The sequence below is a fragment of the Trichechus manatus genome, unplaced genomic scaffold, assembly GCF_000243295.1.
Source record: "Trichechus manatus latirostris isolate Lorelei unplaced genomic scaffold, TriManLat1.0 scaffold00184, whole genome shotgun sequence".
NCBI lineage: Eukaryota > Metazoa > Chordata > Mammalia > Sirenia > Trichechidae > Trichechus > Trichechus manatus.
The window spans coordinates 2,439,579-2,461,540 of NW_004444120.1; the positions used below are offsets into that span (position 1 = coordinate 2,439,579).

The window sequence follows — 21,962 nt, forward strand, 5'->3', positions numbered from 1 at the left end:
GGAGACTGACTGAGCCCCCTTTGTTCTAGATTGCTGTTCGCTAGGTTAGTTGGTTTGGTTGTTGTTTTTTTGTTTATTTTATTTTATTTTAAAGGGGTGAGGTAAGAGGAAGAGTGAGGGGATGAGCCCCTGACTCTTGGGCAGAGTCAGGGTGAAGCAATGTTTACATGGCCCTTCTCCTTCTTCCTCCTGGCGATGCCTCACACCCTCTGTTCTCTCTCTCTCGAAGTCTGTCCTTGAATCTAAGGTAAAGCACTCCGTGCTCCTCTCTCCAAATCTGGGAGAGGTTCAGCCCCTTGCCCCCAGGTTCATTTTAGAAAGAAAACAAAGCTTTACAAGGCCTTCAGTTGGCTTTAAAACAAAAGATACTGAGGTAAAAATCAAGGAGGAGGGTGGGGGACAGCAGTCAAGGACGGAATGAGGGAGGGTAGTGAGTCAGGGCAACCAGGAAGGCAAAGAGCAGCCCTGGAGGGGGAGACTTGAAGAGACCTGGCAGCTTTCTTCCAGAGGAGGATGAGCACCTTTCTGGTTTATGTGTCCTGTGTGCAACAAAACGATCCTGCCGTCAAGCTTCCAAACAGACCCGGGGCTCTTTGGATGCCACCCTGTGTTTAAGGGGAGGATGGAAGGACAGTGGAACTGACCCACACAACACCCCTCCCCCAGGTTTCAGGGTAGGCAGTGACAAATATTTATTTCCCTTCTCAAGTTTTCAACTTTAAGTGAAGGGAGCATCACATCGACCAGTACCCTCATCCCTGGAGTTTTACCATTTTTATTCTTGAATGGTGCAATCTGAGAGGGAAGGGAGGTGTCGAAGGACGGTGGAGGGGCTTCTACCAAAAGTGTTCATACTGGGCTCAATGTCACATCCCCAGGAAGCTACGCCCAACGAGGTAGCAGGAGAGTCCCTCCCTTCCTGCTCTCCCCCCTTCCAAATTTCTTCCTCTCCCTCCATGACTCCTGAGTTAAACTCTTGGAGGCAAGCTCATTTTTCTTAACTGTCTATTCCATACCAGTTGCAGTCAATTCTGGGGGAACAAGTCTGCTCTCCTAGCTCCAGGTTAAGTAAGAAGGGATCAAAGCATTGAAAACATCCCCCTCTCTCACTTACCCTACCATAAAACTGGTAAAACTGCTCCCCAGTTCTTCAAAGCCTTATTTAGTTTTCCCCTACATCTTGGCCAGCTGAGGGTCTGCAAAGCTCAAAAGAGCTTTATAGGATCATTTGCTCTCAAACGTGGGCAAAAGAACCATGGCAGCTCTATTTCCCTTTAGCCTTCCTGGAAAGTTCTTTACCAAAACTGGCTGAAGCTACTGATAATCATTGAGAAATTATTTTTGTATCTTACTTTTGTAGGACTGCTCACCATTTTTTTGTCTAGACCGCAATCTTCTTTATTAAAAACTTCCCTTCTCCTCACTCAGGAAGGGTGAAGGGGACAGACAGCCAAAATTCAGAGAACATAAGACCATCTCTGTTTGTATATAAGCCAAAACAAGCAAATGGCTTAGGGATATTGAAAGAAATAGCCTAATGAGTCAAGGTTGCCTTCTCTACTTTTATAGGCACCTGACCACACATGTATGTACACAGACACACGTGTACACGATCCATCGGCTCTTACCTCCAATGCACCATGGGACACTACTATGATGTCCTTTCTAGATTGTTCAGGAATCTACTCATGCCCCCAACAGTAACCTTTCCATGTAGTTCACCACTAATGAGCCCCATGGAGTTGCAGCAAACATGTTTCGGCTTATATATAAACACACACGGCCTTCTACCCTCTGCTTGGCACATAATCCCTAGACAGGGTCATCTAGGCAACAAGAATTTAGCAAAAGCCCTTTTTCAGTCACGAGCATTATGCTAAGTAGTTTTACTTAGATGCTTTTGCTTCCTCACCGAAACGTAAAGATCAGTTGCGGAAGAGCCTCTCCTATGCTCACGTGGACTCCTTTTGCTTCTCCTAGCTTCACTCAAAGTGGGTGGCAAGGAGCCCTTCCATGTGAGGTGGAAGCTTGTCTCCAGTCACTTCCTTTCTCCACTCCACCCTCCCATGCTGAGAGAGCCCATTTCATCCTATCACAGGAACAGGAATGGCTGATAGAGGGGGGAAGGAGGAGAGAACTGTGAAAGGGAGGAGAGATGGTGCTGGTCACCTGGGTTGCCCTCAGTATGAATCAGAACTCCAGGATCCCATAAGTAAATTAAAACAACAAGAAGGAACAAATGGGAACCAAGTCCACCCCCGTCACCCTCCATGACATGTGCACCACACGACCCACAGACCTACCCCTCCCATACCAACCTTAACCTTTCTCTTCCCTCACTCAGACATCAGACTCAATACTAGAAAGTTTCTCATAAACATGCCCATTGCTGGAGCCATTGAAAGCCCTGGGGTTTTTGTTGTTAGGCACACAGGGGTTGGACTGGTTCCCTATACAGATGTCCTTCTGGAAACGGCCTGGCATAGCCCCATGAAGGGCCGAGACCACCGGCTTGTTGGTGACAAGGGCCCGGAAGTCTGGCCTGGCTTTCGGCGCCCCCGCCACCGTGGGCTGCCTGAAGAAGTAGGATTTGCTGCCATGGAGCAAGCACTGGTCATCCCCGAAAGTGGGGATGAAAGGGTTTTGCGTGACCCGGTCAGGATAGAGCGACTTGCTGAGCGTGTAGCCGCTGCCGGGGTTGTTGTGGTGGTGGTGTCCGGCCGTGGGCACTGAGGACTTGCTGTTGGCAAAGGTGCTCTCACCAGCTGGCATCTCAAACATGTGGGCATAGGGACTCCCATCCAGGAAACGACCCTTGTCTTTCAGGCTCACGCTGCGCGGGGCCAAGGCGGCTTCTTCCTTCTGCAGGTCCACGAAGGTGTCGTAGGAGTGCTGCCGGCGCAGTTTGTTCCGGTTCTTCTTCTGGGCCTTGGAATTAGTTGGGCTCTGAGGAAACTTGGTGGTGGAGGCATTTGACGTCACCGCCACAGGGGCAGCTGGCTGGTCCAGCTCCTGCAGGGAGTTGTCCTCGCTGATGTCATACAGGTTACCTGCCTTCTTGCAAGCCTCACACCGGATGCATGCCTGCCTGCCCGAGTTCTGTCCCGCCACTGTGGTGGAGTAGTTGTGCAGCTTCGAGGGGCAGCTGCGGCAGAAGTTGCCCCCAGACCGGTCCTCCCAATCCAGGTTGGTGAGGTTCTTCTCCCAAGGCGCTGGCACCCCACTGACCACACCGTGTTTGTCGCCCTTGAGGTGCGACCTGTTGGTACAGGGCCCTCCTCCGCTCACCGAGTCGCGCTTAAAGTCGTCGCCCCGCTCCTTGTAGATATCCGTCAGGTCCACATGCTCCCAATGAGGTGAGTTCTCCTTGGTTCGAAACTGGTCCAGGTAGAAATCCCGTAGCCCTTCCTTGTCCCTGAAGTAGCGCTTGTGGTCAGGGGAGCGGGGCGGACGGCGGCGATAGGCCAGCTCGATCTCATCAAATTCCCGTCGGGACTTGGCCGAGGCTGGCCGCTTCTTCAGGCTGTCCTTATATTGCTGCTTACGCCTCTTGGCGGCATTGCCCTCGATGTTTCCGTAAGTGACGGTGTGGGTGGAGATGTCAGAGACATCGGAGCGGATCAAGTCATCATGGCCACTGTAGCGGTCGCTCTTGAAGGAGAACTTGCCATAGAGGTCACTTAGCTGGCTGTGTTTGGAGGAGGGTAGGCCAATGTCCAAGGGCTTCTTGCTGATGGACCTTGGCTGGGTGGTGAAGGGTGGGTTGTCACAGTCATAGAGCCCGTCGATGGAGCTGGTACTGCCAATGCTGTGGGGCCGGTGGTGATGATGATAGTGATCTTGGTACACGTTGCTGTCCTTCAGCTGTAGGTTACCAAAAGTTCTCTCCACCTCACTGATGTAGTCGCTGAAGAGGTTCTCCTCGCAGGGCGGGTTGTTGTAGGATTTGCAGTCAGAATGAGTGAAGCTGCGGCGGTGCTCGGAGATGTCATAGACGGATGACTCACGTCGGATGAAGTCCAGGGCACTCTGTGGGGAGCCATTCACACCAGACAGGTTAGCCATGTTCTTGGCTGTGCGGAGCAAGCGCAGGATGTTGGAGTGCGTGTTGTTCATGGTTGCGGTGGGGGAATTCATCACGGACTGGCGCTCCTCAATAGCCACTCCATGGATGCAGCTGTAGATACCCTGAAGCAAGAAGAAGGTAGGACGCATTAGGTCTCTGGTGGGCTAAAACTGATTGTAAAAAATACTATCCTCTCCTACCAATTACTTAACTGGATACGGAGGCAGGAAAAACATGAAGTAGACAGTCCAACATACTCAAAGAAAGATGTGGCTAGAAGCTTACCTGACTATCCCCCTAAATTTAGCAAGGTGTATATAATGGTCCAAGGTCAAAGACCCGATTAAGTTCAGGTGAGCTGTCAAAGAGGGCACATGACTACACTAAGTGACTTGAGCAAATGGGTAGAAATCACCGATCACTTGGTGTAGCCATGCACCGTCGCAGATAGTCTGCCTAAACTTAATCAGATCACTGACCTTAGCTCGTTATATGAAACGTGCCTCGACTCCACCGTTGACTTACATGGATTTTCCTTTCTAAGCCCAGGCTTTCACATCTTAAAAACGAGGCCACGAAACTTTCACTTTGACATTTTTCTAAGTATGTTTCACTCTTGGCCAGCATCTTCCCAGAAGGTGGTAAAGCTGGCCAGCAGTCTTAAAAAGTTCACCCCTCAGCAGAAGGGGTATTAACCAAAGGCCTGTGGCTGCCTCTCATTGCATTTCACAGAGCCATGTGCTGTCCTGCATGAATCACTATGAAGGAATATATATGGTAATGGTAATATATATTGAATTTTGTGGGTTATTTTCCCCTAAATACAAACTATGTCATACTCAAAAATATTGAGGCCATGGTATCAACCCATAAGGACAAATATTGTCAGCCTCCTGGAAATACATGGCAGCGCTCTACAGCTATTGAGGCTGGTATGCCATGGCTGACCACCCCCTCCCCGCCCCTGCCTGACAGTAAAGCAAGCGGAAGCTTGGGAGTTCATAACTGCCACTCTTTCCCAGCCTGAAAAATTTTAGCCACTAAATAACAGCTGAGCAATTCTCTTCTTGAGCCAAGCATGAACCACATTCACAGAGAGAATTAGGAAGCCCTGGGGTCAAAGACGAATTTTTTTTCCTGCTGTGCCCTGCACTGTGGGAGGGAAAAATTAGGACAAGTAGCAAGTACTAAATAGGAATAAATAATTCCCTTGCTGAGTTCTCTCACTTATTCTCTCTTTAGTTCCTCTTTTCCTTCTTACACTTTCTCACTAACCTAGTATTATCATAAATAATTAACGTCTTAACAAATTAGTATTGATTGAGAACTCCCTATATACAGCTCCTCGTACAGGGGCTTTGAAGAACACGTACCAGGAGAGGGAATGGGTTAGGTTCCCTGAGGGCCCACAAGCCTCCACTCTAAGGTCAAACCAAACTCCTGTTAATATCTTGCTCCCTGCCTTGAAAGGTGGACAAACTTGGAACTTCTCTTCCTGGTTAAGGAAGGTATTTGAAGAGAAGGTTGCTTGAATTGTGTCTTGGGAATTCATTTTGAAAGGGAAGTTGTCCCAGTGAGTGGGAATGAGAGGAAATAAGGGTAGAAAGGAGAATGGTGGCTAAATGGGAAAGAAGAGATTTAGACCAGGTGAGCCTCACTGTCCAGAAGGCATTAGCAAGATATAAGATTGGCAAGGTACGGTTATTCCGCTTGCTTTCCCAGTCCTCTTTTCTAATCCTTTTTGATTATGCCAAGGAGAAAATGTCAAGCATTTTCCACCTATAGAGACATTTATGAAGGGCTGTGAATGGGATTTCTATCCCAGATCATCAGCTCCCATTAGTTCTGCCCTCACCTTATCAGCAACCTTAGGGAAGGGCTACTCTTTGGAACAACGTGGCTGAGGGACTGTAGCTACCACAAGTTCCATCCTCCTGCTCTGGTGTTCCTGAGGGGCCAGATCAAATCACAGCCAGAGAGGAAATGGAGAAATCATTCTCCACCAGTAAACTACTACAGGAAAATGATCAAAAGATGAAACAATTTAATTAGAAATCCATTTTCTTACATAATGCCACTGAGTCAAAGTTGGCCAGATCTAAAACCTGGACCTCTATTATAAAGGGACTTTTGAGTTCGCCTCTAGTGACAGAGGCTTGTAACTTGATTAATAAAATCAAGACAAATCCATTTTTCTTTTTTGACTCTTCCCTTTGACCCTCAATTCATATTCAAAACTGTGTTCTTAATGTTTCACTTTGCACTAGAAACAAAAGAGATAGCTCAACAAAGAATGACTTAACAGTTACACTTTTGCTCTAACTGGAGAAGCTTCTGGAATGTAAATTTCTTATGTGTCAGGACTTCTTTCTGAAGATTCTGGTAAGTGCTTTAACAGTGCACAACTCACATGGTTAAAACATAAAGTAGAACAGTGAAAACCACCAAGAATATGCTTTTGTATGTTAGAATAAGAGCGATATATGACATTTCACATTTAAATAGAAATGTGATTTTTCAAAAAAGGATTAAATGATTAATACATCCTATACAAAATTAATTAATGGTGATGAAAGGCATTTGGGAAAAAGCTAAATTTTCCATTTTGATAGATCTGCCAGTTCTTATTGAGAACCAAATGTCCAAACCCCACACAGAAAGCTGTTTCTTGAAGGAAAAATAGTATCACTCATTTTTTGGAGCCACTTGAAATTATATCACACGAACTCCTGGGGAAATGTAAATCAAGAGGTCTCTTGCTTTAGCAACTTAAAACTGGAGTTAGTACCCTACTGGGTCTCTGCCTTTTGCATACTGCTAGGCTAAGCTCTCTTTGACAAGCTCCAGGCATCTAAATCCAAGCACTTACTCTGCTGATGGAGAAGACCATGCCAGGCTTGCCAGAACAGACACCCATAAAGCAGTGCCGGAACTGCCAATAGAAAAGGTGCTCGCAGATGAAGGTGATGAGGCTGAGAGCCATGGCTGCCCCCAACATGTAGAAGACTCCCGCCATGTTGTCAATGTCCAGCTGGCTGCTCATGACCTCGTTCTTCTCGTTGTGGCAAATGCCAGTGAGCCAGAGAGCTTCCAGCTCCTCCATCTCCCCTGGAGACAGGGCAGAGATGGAAAACAGATAAAGAGAAATGAGAGGTGAGGAGAAGACAAAAAGGGAAAAGGGGTTTTGGAGAGAAGAAAGGAAAAATGAGAAAGACAATGATGGGAAAGAAAGAGACAAGGAGACAAAGAAAGAGAACAAACAGAGAAAGTTAACAGCAATGTTATTAACACCATTATACCATTAATTCACCAGTGCATTCAACAAGTAGTCAATGAACACTTCATGCAGGTATTGTCAGTGAAGCAAAGATATGTGACCTATCCAGTGTAAATATGGCAAGCTCTATGAGGGCACAAGAGTTCAAATTAGTGCGAGCTATTTTGTGGCCAATGGGTTTTTATGAGCGATTTGGATTTGGAGGTGGGTATGGCAGACGGGTGAATTTTAATTTACATTGTACAAAAGGCACTTCGGCAGCAGGGATAGCATGAGCAATGGCAGGGAGATGGGAAAGCACAAGGTTTGTTTAGGGAAAGGCATGCAGAATAGTTCAAACAGAATAATATCAGACAAAAGAAGCTGAATTTAAAAGGTCAGTGTAAGATTACTGACGGCTTAAGTAGGGCTTGAGTATCATCAGACTAAGCACCTTGCACTTTATTTTATAGACAGCGGAGAATAACACGATCAAACAAGTGATTCAGAAAACTACTCTTAAAATTGTGCAAAGCAGTTTGGGGTGATGGGAGAGGAGACGAGAGGCAGACTGTTGATTTTGAAGGTTATTGCATTAATTCATTCATGTTTCTACAAGGACATGAGAAGAAAAGGCTTGCTACTGTATAAAGAATCCCCATCTATTCCTGGGAAGTTGTTGTCTTTACCGAGTCAAACACCACTTTCTAAGCCTTTACAGACGCTCTGCTTCTCACTCTAACCCCTGGAGATAATGAGCTCTGTGTTAGACACAGAGAATGAGGTGACAACAAACAGCCTAGCAGAACAAAGAACTGGCTCCCTGCACAGTTAATACTGAAGGCAGGAGGTGTAGAGATACAGAATTAGGGGCTGGCCACAGGGAGGGGAGAGTTTTTATTTCAAAAGAGGAATGGTGACGGGAGGGAGAGAAAGAAGAGGGGGGGAGGGGAGAGAAGGAAGGAGGGGTTGAGATTCCCTAGGGGCCCTCAGATTTACTGATCTCCTGTTGAAGAAAATACAAATATTAAGAGCAAAGGGGAGTAAGCGCAAATAAAATAAGACCACCATATTCAGACCCACCTCCTTTTAACACTGCTTTAAGGACCAAAAACCAAAACCAAACCGGTCGTGATTCCGACTCACAGCAGCCCTCCAGGACAGAGTAGAACTGCCCCATACGGTTTCCAGAGGAGTGGCTGGTGGATTTGAACTGCCACCCTTTTGGTTAGCTCTTAACCATTGTGCCACCAGGGCTCCTGCTTTAAGGAAGTACTGATTAATTTAATCCCTAATGAAGTTTCAATAACCTTTATTTACTTCACTGGATACTAGGAATTAGAAAGGCAGAAATCTTAGTCAAAAGGAAAACGAAAGAAACCATGTAATTGCTCTAGAATCTACCTAACGCTAGACAAGCAAAATTCTGAAAAATCTCATGAAGAAAATTGCCTGTTCCAATAAACCCTGGTTTGGGTAAAAATATGAACTCTTTGTATCATCAGAGCAGTGCTTCAGCAAGTTTTGCAAATCATCCCTATTGCTGCCCCTCCTCCTAAGTGGCCGTTCCATTAAAATTACAGAAGCTTTTATACCAAAATGGCTTGTTAACACTCCAGCTGCAACCCCTTCCTCTTTCCAATGTTAATCAAATTGCTTTTTACTCATTTCTTTGATCAAACTATGATTTTCCTAACTAGTGGAGCAGACAGCTTCACCTGAAGCCTGAAAATCCAGCTGTGTTCCTCTGCCTCTTATCTCATCCCTAACAGCAAAGATTCTACAGAAATAATTTAGGGAATCACTTTGCTGACGGCCTGTGGGGCCAAGTAGAGTCAGGCAGCTCATCCATAACTCGATTATTTGCTGCGAAGCTAACAGGAGGAGTCGGGACTTTGCATAGTAAACTTAAGAGAGGTGCAGTAGAAATGAATATAATGAGATAAGAGGCGCCATTTTCTCAAAGCAAGATGGCTGTTCAGCCTGCTGCTAGAGTGACACTGAAGAGGAACAGTTAACACTGAGTCGATTCCAACTCTTGGGGACCCCATGTGTGTCAGAGTAGAACTATGCTCCACAGGGTTTTCAATGGCTGATATTTTGGAAGTAGATCACCAGGCCTTTCTTCTGAAGTGCCTCTGGGTGGATTCAAACCCCCAATCTTTTGGTTAGTAGCCAAGCGCGTTAACTGTTTGCACCATCCAAGGACTCCTAGAGTGATACTACCGAAAAACCAAACTCATTGCTGTTGATTTGATTCTGACTCATGGCAACCCCATGTGTTAAACAGAGTAGAACTGAGCTCCTTAGGGTTTTCTTGGCTGTAATTTTTATGGAGACAAACTGCCAGGCCTTTCTTCCATGGCGCTACTGGGTGGGCTCAAACTGCCAATCTTTTGGTTATTAGCTGAGCACAAAACTCAGAGACCTAGTGTGACCCTAGGAGCACCTTTTAGTGTCTTCCCCCTACTAGCCCTGCCCCTACCTCCTGCAGCTGAAAGAGCAAGACGGGAGAGCGGAAAGAGTGAGCAAATGGCCACAGATTTATTTCTCCACCCTTTCTCTGGGCGTATAAGGAGTAGAGACTTTTCCACTGTTCCATCCAATGTTCCAGCTGCACGTGAGATGACTGCTCTTGATCATCTAATACCAGCCTCTCCTACTCTGTTCCTGAAGGTTTCATCATACTTGCTTGGCCAACTCCTTTAATCCTGTTCCCCATCTGTCACCCTAAAATCTCACAGTATACTGTCTAGGAATGTTGGGGTTAGAGGAATGGAGAGGGAGGAAGGGTTGATGTTTTAGACTGGCCATCTGTAAAGGCTGACTAGGCAATTTTTGTTTCTTTAACTCACCATCGCCAAAGAGCTGCAAGATAGCAAGGTCCACCTGGCGCTTCCACCCAGAATCCTTTTGGATGGCAATGCCATAGCCAGTGGAAGCGAAGACTTTCCCACTGCCAATGGTCACCAGCTTGCAGCCTTCATCTCGGCCGGCCATGTAGTTCAGCACTGCTGCGTCATAGATGAAGGCATCCAGTTTCCTGAGCAAGGAACAAGCAAAACAAACAAAATCCAAAAGAGGAATTTTAGTACAAAACTACCTATGGGGACCTTAATATGAAGCAATAGGGTTCTGGCCAACTATGGGGGAGAGCTGGTTCAAAGTAAGGCCTCAATTGGAACTCTGCCGGAATCTAAAGCCTAAATCCCAGGCTGTTCTTTATGTGATTCGAGGTTGAAAGGAGTTCTTTGCCTCCTACTGGGAATGATGAGAATGTAAGTTGGGCTTGAAGCCAACTCATAAGCTGTGTCTGAAAAGAAGGAGTAAAAAAGAATCAATAAAAATAACAACAGAAATAATGAAAAGTAACTATCACAATGAATGATAACAAGAAATAGCATGGGGTAGATTTATATAACATTCTTCATCTCTCAGTTCATTACAGTCCAGAGCGGGGATAAGTGTAGGGGTATGAGTTTCAATAGATGTGCAATGCTATTTTCGTGGTCAGAAATGTTTCAACATTCTGTTGTGCGGCACAAAGGTAGAGGTACGTGATGGGGGTGTTGGCAGCCAAGGCTTGTGTTAAGAGCAATCTATGTGAAAGTAAAAGAACTCAGATCACTTTACCTTCCTAAACATGTAAGAACCTCATTTTATATATTGTAAAGGGCTTTACGCTGAAGGACTACGCAGGGACGGGGATAAGACTAGGGGTAAGGGTAGGAAGGCAGCAGTCAGTATTTAAAACCAATATTTAAACATGTCAAAGGTAGAGGAAACATTCAGATATAGCAAGACAGATGACAGAGATGTCTGCAAGAAAGACAAGAATGAATTCCCTTCTTTTTTAAGTGTCTCCATTTATTTTTTTTAATTATTGAGGTGAAATTGACACAACATAAAATCAACCATTATAAAGTGATCATTCAGTGTCATTTAGTACATTCACAAGGCTGTACAACTACCACCGCTATCTAGTCATTTGCTGAGAAAAAATGAGCCCTTCATAGTGACCCGATAGGACAGAGTAGAAGTGCCCCATAGGGTTTCCAAGGAATGGCTGGTGGATTCAGACTGTCAACCTTTGATTAACAACTCTAGCTCTGAACCACGTGCCACCAGGGCTCCTTTTCTGGCATAGTAAGACACAAAACATTTTCTACAAGGCCATGAGTACCCTCTAGAAAGGTGGTACACTCGAAAACCACAGCTCTGACATGATCGAGAATGGTGGGTGGTACCAAGGACCAAACTATCCAAAGTGGCCCTTTCTCCAGGCTCAAATCTGAAATCTGCTGAGACTTTATGGTGATAAGATCGAGCCTATCAGTGTTTCAGGTAACTATGCATCTAGGTGGTTCTTCCAGACCCGAGCAACAGGGGTACTGAGAAGAGGTACAATTCCTGTGAGTCATTATACAACAAAGGAAACTAGGTACAAGATCCCTTGACCCCCAAATCCCAACACTCATAAGGCTCACTAATTTAGGTCAAGATCTCTTGAGCTCAAAATTCCAACACTCATAATTGTCTTATTCCACAGCTGCGGCTCCTGGAGACCAAATAAATAAAGGTAACAGCGTGGCTGGGACTGCCTACGATAACATATTCACAGTTCATGAACTCCTTTTAATGAACAAATATCCCCTAGAGTATAGACCTGGATCCAAAGAATCCCAACAAAAGCTGTAATTAGAGATCAGTCGACATACCCTTACTGTTCATGTCTAAAAATTTTCAGTCTTTTCTTCTTTTATTTCTCCCTTGCTCAGAAGACAACAGAATCATTTCACTTCCTAGTCAACAAGTCTGTATTTTACGCTTAACGCAAGAACCTCATCCTTAAGTCATCCCTTCTACTTTTACATTCTATTTCACTCCTCTTTCATGGTTACTTTAATGCAAACAAAATAATTTATAAAAAATATATAGACATAAATAATTGCATATGGATCTTTGTGTACTGGCCTGAATTATACTGTCAAATTTAACTTGGAAATCCTTAAACAGTAAATGAAGTCACCATTGATTTAACTTTGTGTGACATTAAATATGGAATACTACTACATCTGATTCAATATATGTTTAATAAATGTGAGAAGCATGTCAAAGGCTGAGTTTGGAAGCAGTTCTTACCCTGTCTTCAGGGAGAGCAATGCATCGTCTACACCCCTCTGGTTGAACTTTCCCATGTAGGCATGCATTTCTGCATAGTTATTGCGTATATTCCTCTCTGTGCTGCCATTGGGCACAGTCCCAAAGCGGAAAGGGGGTGAGAAGTCATTGGGTCTCTGGAACTGGAGAGAAAGAGAGAGAAAATATTTCAGAAAATGTGAAGCGATTACTAAGTTAGCATTGGTGGATTTACAATGGAAAGGATCCAACTGGAATTCACCAAAAATACATTAGCCCTCACTCAGGAGCAGCAATTGCTCTCTGAAATTTGACTGCAGTTCGACTCAGTTTAATACATATTGTTGGGAGCTTTCTATTTGCTCAACCCTGGCTTTAATTTATAACCTCTGTATGTCCCTTTATGCACACTGCACAATACCAGTGATGGTGGGCCAAGACAGAATGTGATGTTAGCTTAACTGCAGTGGACTAGTCACCTTTGTTTCTGAAACTTGTGTAAAATTTGCTTCTGGGTCTCTTAAGTTAGGGGCACAAATGCATTATCATTGAAATATTAAGACCACAGGTCCTTAGTGAAGTCAGCTACATTATACTCCTGAAGAGAGTCTGTTAAGTATTAAACACATATTTTGCTAGGAAATTTTCTCTTTGTATTAAAGCTCATATTCATCTTACTTGAGCTGTAGGATATATTGTAAAATTAAATATAATTTTAATTATGTTCCTCCCCTTGCCTAAGAACTACGAGTGGCTCTCCAGTGCTTATCATAATAAATTGAAACCTCTTGGATTTCTACCCCTATGATATCAGCTTTATTTCTGGCTATTGCCCTGCAATGAGTAAGTCGGTGTGTTGCTTCCTGAACACATAATTTTGTTTATTTGTATCTTCATGGCCTCATACAGTCTGTCCCCTCAACATAAAGTCACCTTTCTTTTAGGCCAATTCATGCCCTTTTAAAAATGTAACTCAAGTAAATTTCTTCAAGGAACCTGTGAATTCTTTCATGAAATGTCTCAAAATGACCCATCAGTACTTGCTGATCTTGATTTAGACCATTATAATTCATACCTACACATTCGAATGCTCTTTAAATGGGCTGGCTAAAATATGAGAACTAGTCTCTGATGTAGTCACTAAGAGTTTAAGCTCTAGACGGAGACAGATATGGACTGAAGACCAGTTCTGCCACTTACTAGGATGTGACCTTGGGCAAGTAACATAAACTCCCCGTGCATCATTTGCTCATTGGCAAGAAAATGACAGTACCTAGTTTTCAAGATTGTTGTGAAGAATAAATGATACGATGCATAAAAAGTGCATGGCATAGCATCTGGCACACAGCAAGTGTTCAATAAATGTTCTCATGTTATTTTTAATCCATGTCCATATTCTGTATTTCAGGATCTCAGAGCTTCTCATTCTATCAATGGTTAGATGGAATATGACTGGAGTAGCTCTGTTATGCCTTGGCATAAGGAAAAATAACGTAGCTATTAAAAGTCCGCTTGGTTTCAGTACTATACCATTTGCTTTGGAGACATATCTGAAAACCGAACCTGTCAACTCAGGAGTTCTCCGAACCTTTGGAGTAGCTTGGGCTTAGGGCCATTCTCCTCTCTTTTTTCCTTGACTTGAGAAGTCCTAGGGCTGCTTGGAGCATGAGGTTTCATGGATCACAATATGTCACAGGACCAGCAACCATAAATGCCATCTTGTTAAAAGCAGAGTTAATATAGGCCATCTGTGACTCATCACAAGACCACCACTTCCTGACTTAAAAAGCTCCCACTTTAGCTTACCACAGTGCTTTTTTGTCATTAAGAGTTTTTGTTTAGTTTTAAAGGGGCTATGATTTTTAATTAAATACACTGTAAGAATTGAAGAATTTTAGAGCGGAATGAGCCACTCAGGGCTATCTGTCCCAAATCTCTCACTTTACAAATGAAGAAACTGAGGCCCAGAGAAGGTAAGTAATTTGCTCAAAGTCACACAGTGGCAGTGATGGCTAACATTATCAGGAATCGGTTGGCCTAATTAATAGCTGACTGCTGGCTGTCCCCAGTAGACAGCAAGTTTAATATAAACAGGGATATGCTTTATTGGAAGACGTATTTGGAAGGTAATATTCAGGTTTGGTAGGTCACTACGTTGGGGAACTTGGATAACGGGAGGCAGTGTGAAGAACTGAACATCTAGAGGGTAGAGAGGGGTTGTGTCTAAGAAAGAAAGAAATAATTTCTTAGACTAAATTCACTTACTAAATGATTGGGTGGGGCTGGACCTGCTGCTGACCAATATCTAGCTAAGTGTTCTCCCAAATTATATCATGTGCTGTTGGCCAAGGTGAGTCCCAATACCTTGACCGACATCAGGATGCTATGCAGTCACTGTCAAATATAACACCTCAGATGTTGGAGGAAAGGTATCCACCAAATAAAAAGTAGAGTAGATATTATGGTAGGCAGCAATATAACCTAATAAACCTCCTTCAATCAGTAATTCCCCACTTTGCTAGGACAATGACAACAGATGCTCACAATGACTCTAAGACCCAAAGTACTTGCTCAAATAGCAATGAAAATTGTAATCACGTCCAACACAATTCTGGTATAAATTATTATGCTCTAATTTTTTTGAAAATTGGCAATCCATACAAGGCCTATGCAACAATTTTTGATTAACCAAATAGAATCTGATGCCCAGAGTGCCTCACTTCCTGATGAAGCTAGATTATAGAAGGTTTTCAATAATGCTTTGGCAACTTTCAATTTTAAATTATCTTTTTTGACTTTTGGATACTGTGTTGTTATAACCATATCAAGACAACATTGAAAACAAGAACAAAGTTGGAGGACCTTATATTACCTGACTTCAAGTCTTATTATAAAAAAAAAAAGACAACCCATTGCCACTGAGTCAATTCTGATTCATAGTGACCCTATAATGACCCAATGACCCTATAGGACAGAGTAGAACTGCCCCATAGGGTTTCCAAGGAGTGCCTGGAGGATTCGAACTGCTGACATTTTGGTTAGCAGCCATAGCTCTTAACCACTATGCCACCAGGGTTTGCAGTCTTACTATAAAGTTACAATAATAAAAAATAAGCATGGTATTAGCATAAATATAGATAAATAGATCATTGGAACAGAACAGAGAAAGCCTGGTAATAGACCCATGCATAAATAGTGAAAAAGCAATTCAATGAAGATATAATAGTCTTTCCAACAAATGATGTTGGTACAATCAGATATTCATAATGCAAAAAAACCTTCATTCCACACCTCACAATATATACAGAAATTACCTCAAAATAGATCATATACCTAAATGTAAAACCTAACATTATAAAAGTTCTAGAAGAAAATCTTTGTAACCCTGGATTAGATAAAGATTTCTCAGATATGACAACAAAAGCACAATCCACAAAAGAAACAAAGTGATAAATTAGACTTCACCAAAACTAAGAACTTCTTTTCAAAAGACACAGTTAAGATTACGAAAAGACAAGCAACTGACTAAGAGAAAATATTAGAAAATCAAATAAAACAATTTATAAAATCTAAAGGGATAATACAATGACATAGCAAGACTCTTACAGAGTTAAAACATCTTCCATAAGAAAATAATCAGAGAAACCAACCAGAACTTGGAAGAATGGGAAAGCAGAGTCCTGTAGAAAGCATTGGACATGGGGAAGACAATTCGGATCTGAATTCCAGGTCTGTTTCTGGCCAATTGTGTGAACATGGTCAAGTTACAATTACAGAGCCCAATTTTTCTCATCTGGAAGTATTATTTTAATGAGTAAATAAGATCATATGTAGGATACCATTTAACCCAATATCTGGTACATGGTGGATTCTCAAAATTGTTGGTGGCATCTGTGGGAATGAAGTTATAATACCTAAAATTGTCCTATGCCAGGCAACGTTTTCTAAGATGAAAACTCTTATTTTCTAATTTGTTCCTTAAATTAGGTCAGTCTGGGGGCAAACAAGGAGAGTATATCACCCCAGAATTAGCCAGAGTAGAAACAGAAGTGAGCTTGCCTTTTCCTTTGAAAATTCTTGCCTCAGCTTGGTAAGATCTGCGAGGTTTAAATAAAAAGTAAATTTAGAAAACTGTCATTGGAACTTGAACTTCACTAAATTCATGGCCATAGAGAACTATATGTTTAGGGAGGCCTGTGGGGAAGAAGGACAAAATAATCTTCCAAATCCCTTGATACTTCCAATAAATGCTCTTGTAATAAAACTTACCCCAAGCTATCAGGCATTATATGACACTTGTTTAATCTGAAAGGCAATCAATGCTCCCTGGGAGGCTTTGTGAAGGAGTAAAATTTAAGACACCAGAGTGTCTTAAAATCCATACGAAAGGGAAGAACCCGAGAAATAATTTTAAAAAATAAAAGAAAAAAGAAAAACCCCAATATACCAAGGAGACCCTCAATTGAATTAAAACACTCAACCCGATTTTAAAATAGGGAATTTTATACAATAATCCTTATTAATTGAAATTGTCAATTATTTCATTCCACTTGGGTCCAAATCAATGCCCATGGAAGCAGCAAATCTACTGCAAATGACTTCTTTAAAGTTTTAAAAAGCAAAGATGTCACTTTGATGACTAAGGTGTGCCTAACCTAAGCCATGGTCTTGTCAGTCACCTTATATGCATGTGAAATCTGGATAATGAAAAAAGAAGACAGAAGAATAATTGATGCATTTGAATTGTGGTGCTGGTGAAGAATATTGAATATACTGTGGAGTGCCAGAAGAATGAACCAATCAGTCTTAGAAGAAATGCAAACAGAATGTTCCTTAGAATCAAGGATGTTGAGACTACAGCTTGCTTACTTTGGGCACGTATTCAGGAAAGACCAATCACTTGAGAAGGACGTGATGTTTGGTAAAGTAGAGGGTCAGTGAAAAGGAAGGAAGCCCTCAATGAGATGGAACAGCACAACAGCCACGACGATGGACTCAAACATACCAATGATCTTGAAGGCGACCCAGGACTGGGCCACGCTTGATTCTGTTATACGTCAGGTTACCATGAGTTGAGGCCAACCTGACGGCAACTAACAACAATAATTCCTTACTAAATCTCTGGCCTATCATAGGGCTTCCTCAAACTTGAATCTTTTTTAGACAGTCACTCAGAATGAGATTATAAAAACATTGATTTTGATAGGGAAATAAAAAACAGAGGAAGAAAGGAACTTTAAGAATTACTATCATTTCACAGATAAGAAAACCAAAGACCAAAAGAGGTCAAGTAAGTTGTTTAAGGTCACATTGAAGTAGGAGGACCAGCTGAGACTTGTCTCCTTGGTGCTGAGCCTTCTCATTGCTGGCCCTAAATGTTAGAGCACAGTCCTATTCCTGCCTGCTGAGAGTGAAGCAACACCCTGTAAATGGGGCTGGCCAGAGAGGGTACCCTTCCTTTTCTGGTCCAGCAAATGAAAGCTCTCGCTCTCCCCACTGGATTCAACATGTGGCTTCCAGCAATTACTGTAAGCACCCACTTGCACAGGAGCAAAACAATCCCAGAACATTAAGAGAACTGTAATCTCACTTGCTCCTCCTGGAGAGCTGCAGGGAATCATCAGAATTCAGCCCTCTGAGCTATTTAGATCATCTCAGTCCCTGTCCTAACGGCCTCAAGGTCTAATTGTCTTGGCAGTTATGTGAGGAGAAAGGTGCCCCCAGGCCTGAAGTGAGGGCACTTGCCCCCACCCAAAGAAGATGGGACTGCCTGGCCCTGGGGTTGTTATGGCTGCCGCCTCCCACTATAGAGCCCCTCCTCCAGCTGATGCAGAGAGAGGGAGAGGGGGAGAAGTCTGGGAGGTGGGCATCTGGTCCATTTCATTTTATTTATTAAATAAATATATAAATTGATTTTCCTGTGTATAGAACATTATTAATTCATTAATAATAGCCACTATGATTCAACACCTATGTATGTGCTGGGAATAACTCACATTTTCTCCTTTAACTGTAATAATTAAAACGCATCAATTCATTTGACAAATATTTACCAAGCATCTAATAGCATCGGGGACTGTATTACGGGACTGTGGTGTATGAGGAACTGGGGAGACAAAGATGAATAAAGGTAGGCCCTGTATTCAAGGAGTTTACATGCCAGAGGGTCAGAAATGCAAACATTCATTCATTTTTTCATTCACTTGTTCTTTCATTCATATAGACATTGTATTTACTGGTATTTATCATGCGTAGGGGGCAGTTCTACTCTGTCCTATGGTGTGACAGACTCGTATTGTTGTTATGTCGGAACTGACTCAATGGCAACGAGTTTGGTTTTTTGTTTGTTTGTTTGTTTTTTTGCGAACATGTGTAGACACTATTCTGGGTTCTGGGGGTAAAGCCTTGCAGAAGAATAAGGTCCTGCCTTCAAGGAGTTCACACTGTAAAGGACAGAGTCAGATAATAAACTTTTTTTTTTTTAAATGTGGTGATAGTCACAAATTCTCTGCCACTCCTCCCAAGAAGAGGTGAGGTCTATGTCCCTTTGCCTTGATTGTGGGCTGACCTTGGTGACTTGCTTGACCAATAGACTATGACAGAAGTGACACGCTGGGACTTCTGAAGCTAGGTCATGAGAAGTTTTAAGCTTATACCTGAGCCTCCTGGAATCTCACCTTAAGGGAAGCCGTCCACTATGTTTAAGAAGTCCAGCAACCCTAAGGCCACATGTCAGAGACACCACATGTAGACACTCCTGTCTACAGTCTCAGCTGCGCCCAGACCTCCAGACATTCCAGCCAGGGCACCAGGCATTAGAGTAAAGCTGTCTTGGACCCTCCGGCCCAGCCCAACTGCCTGCTGAATACTGAGGGACCTCAGATGATGCCACACAAAGCAGAAGAATCACCCAGCTGAGCCCTGCCCAAATGTGTGACCCAAAAAATAGTTAAATACAATAAAAAGTTCCTTGCTTTCAAGCCACTAAGTGTTGGGGTAGTTTCCTGTGCAGCAATAGATAACCAGAACACAAGATGATTTGAAATAGTGAAAATGAAGCGCCAAGTTGAAACTGAAACAGTAAAACAGGATAAAAAGTAGTTTGGAGGAATACACACTCAGACTGGATGTCCTGAAAAGGCCTTTCTGTGGAGGTGGCATTTGAATTAAGACCTGAACAATGAGAAGGAGCCGGCCATGCAAAGATCAGGGGAAAAGTGCATCAAGCCAGAGAACAGCACATGCAAAGGCCCTGACATGGGGACAAGCCTGGTGTATCCAACGGGCAGAAATAAGACCTGTGGCTAGAGACCAATGAGGAATGTGCTGGGCGCTATGAAAAACTGTGCCCAAGCAGTGGTGGGGACACAGAGAAAAGGGAGGACACTGGCGCTGAGACCTGAAGGAATTTTCCAGTTAGACAAGAGAAGGAGCAAATGGTTTCTAAACAGAACCAACAGTGAGACGCAGGACACAATAAAAACAGGATGTGAGACAGCCCTGGCGTGATGGGGACCACAACTAGCTTTTATTGTGGAGAGGGCCTGGATCCTAAGAGGAGTTGAATTTTGGGCAGAAGAGTTTAGAGTTCATGCTCCAAAGGGATGAGAAACTTCAGAGCCTGTGGGGCCACCCAAATCAAAAACCCATTTCCAATGAGTCGATTCAGACTCACAGTGGTCCTATAGGGCAGAGGAGAACTGTCCCACAGGGTTTCCAAGGCTGTAATCTTTACAGAAGCAGACTGCCACATCTTTCTGGCAGGGAGTAGCTGGTAAGTTCTAACCACCGGCCTTTCAGTTAGCAGCTGAGTGCTTAACCTTGCATCACCAGAGCTCCATGTGGGGCCACAGTGAGTTCAAATCCTAGCTCTGCCACTTGATAGCTGTGTGATCTTGAACAAGGCACTTAACTTCTCTATGCCCTAGATTCCATACTTGTACTTGTGGTGGTTTGGGCACCACAGGGAAGTAAGGAGGAACATAGCATCATCAGATACCGTCCCTATCTTCCAAGAATAAGAAAAATGCCATGTGCACAACCAGCTAAAATACAAAATCTCAGGAGCTGAATATCGGTGCTACTGGCATTCTAAAGGAGAAAGGCTGCCACCAGCTTGGGTTTCTGGGAAGGCTTCTTGAAGGAGGCTGGATTTCAGCTGGCAGCGACGATAGGATGGATTCGGAAGGGTGGAGATGGGCAGCGCAGAAGCCCAAAGGGTCATGGGTAATAACATCAGCTCTCACTAGAAAAACCTCTCCGCTTAAAGACTCCTCATCCAACACTATTTACTCTCCATAGTGACAGTGAGGAAACAGGTACTCGGGAAGATGTGAAGTCTTTCAGGCTATGATACCAGGAAAAAGAGCAGGTTCTAAAAACAAAACAAAAAATCTCCTGAATGTTTATGGCATACAGGCTCTTGTTCTGACAGCCAGATCTGGCCATCTCCCACTCAGCTGCCACTGAGTCCTTACAAGGATAGACAGACTGTGGGAACGATGGCACGCAAATGAAAGCGGCTCTACCGAAATGAAGAGAGCAGGGAGGACCAAGAAGGGTAGCTGGCCACACTGCAAAAAGGCCCTTTTCATTCAGTCTGAGTGAAATCAGCACATGCTGATCAAGGCATGCTGCAGCGTGACCTTGCAGAGTCTGATGTTATACAGTCTGTTCGCAGGGATCCTTCTGCACGACGCGCACGGGAGCTGGGGGCTTTTGTCTTCAAAGGTTGACAATCCGACACATAAATACTGTATTCATTCAATTACTCCTGATTTTGCATTTGAATCACAAAAAGAATCAATGCCCAAATGTCACTCAGCCCTTCTAGATACTCAAGAGAAAAGGTGGGAAGGGTTAGGATACAAGGGAGACTTGGGCCTGTGCTGTGAATTACGAGGTGGTGAGCACTGGAATTCTGAAGAGACTATGTTTTTATCTACCCAGCACCCTTCCCATTATCATTATTATCAGTCAGCACCTTTAATTTAATACTTTTCTTTTATTATTGACTTTTTTTATATATATATGTATATACACACACACACAGTTCTATGAATTTTTAACTCATAGAATCTTGCAGTCACCCACCACAATCAGAATACAGAACAGTACTATCACCCCAATAACCCCCTTGTACTACCCCATTAGGAGCCCTGATGGAGCAGTGGTTAAGTGCTCTGCTGCTAATTGAAGGGTCTGCAGTTCCAACTGCCAGCCGCTCTGGGGAGAAGGATGTGGCAGTCTGCTTCCTTAAAACTTTCAGCCTAGGAAATCCTACTGGGCAGTACTACTGTCCTATACTGTTGCCATGAATTGGAATCTACTCTACGACAATGGGTTACTATCCCTTAAAGTCACACCCTCCCCTCACCCTTAACCTTTACCAAGCATAATTTGTTCTCTAGCCCCAACCATACAATATGTAACCTTCTGAGACTGACTATTCCCCATTCCCCTTCAGTATAATACCATTTAAGGAGCTGTGGTGGTTAAGCG

The 21,962-nt window shown here is 43.4% G+C and overlaps 1 protein-coding gene across 1 annotated transcript in view; it reads right to left on the reverse strand.

The window, feature by feature from the left end:
- Window positions 1-784: 784 nt before the first annotated feature.
- Window positions 785-21,962, reverse strand: part of GRIN2B (glutamate ionotropic receptor NMDA type subunit 2B) — a 486,312-nt gene continuing 465,134 nt past the window's right edge. Inside the window, exons 10-13 of the mRNA XM_004387333.2 lie at window positions 12,465-12,625; window positions 10,178-10,365; window positions 6,936-7,174; window positions 785-4,188 (exon numbers count right to left, since the gene is read on the reverse strand). Coding sequence (XP_004387390.1) covers window positions 2,341-4,188; window positions 6,936-7,174; window positions 10,178-10,365; window positions 12,465-12,625 — 2,436 coding nt within the window. The 3' untranslated portion in view covers window positions 785-2,340. The remainder of the gene's footprint in view (window positions 4,189-6,935; window positions 7,175-10,177; window positions 10,366-12,464; window positions 12,626-21,962) is intronic.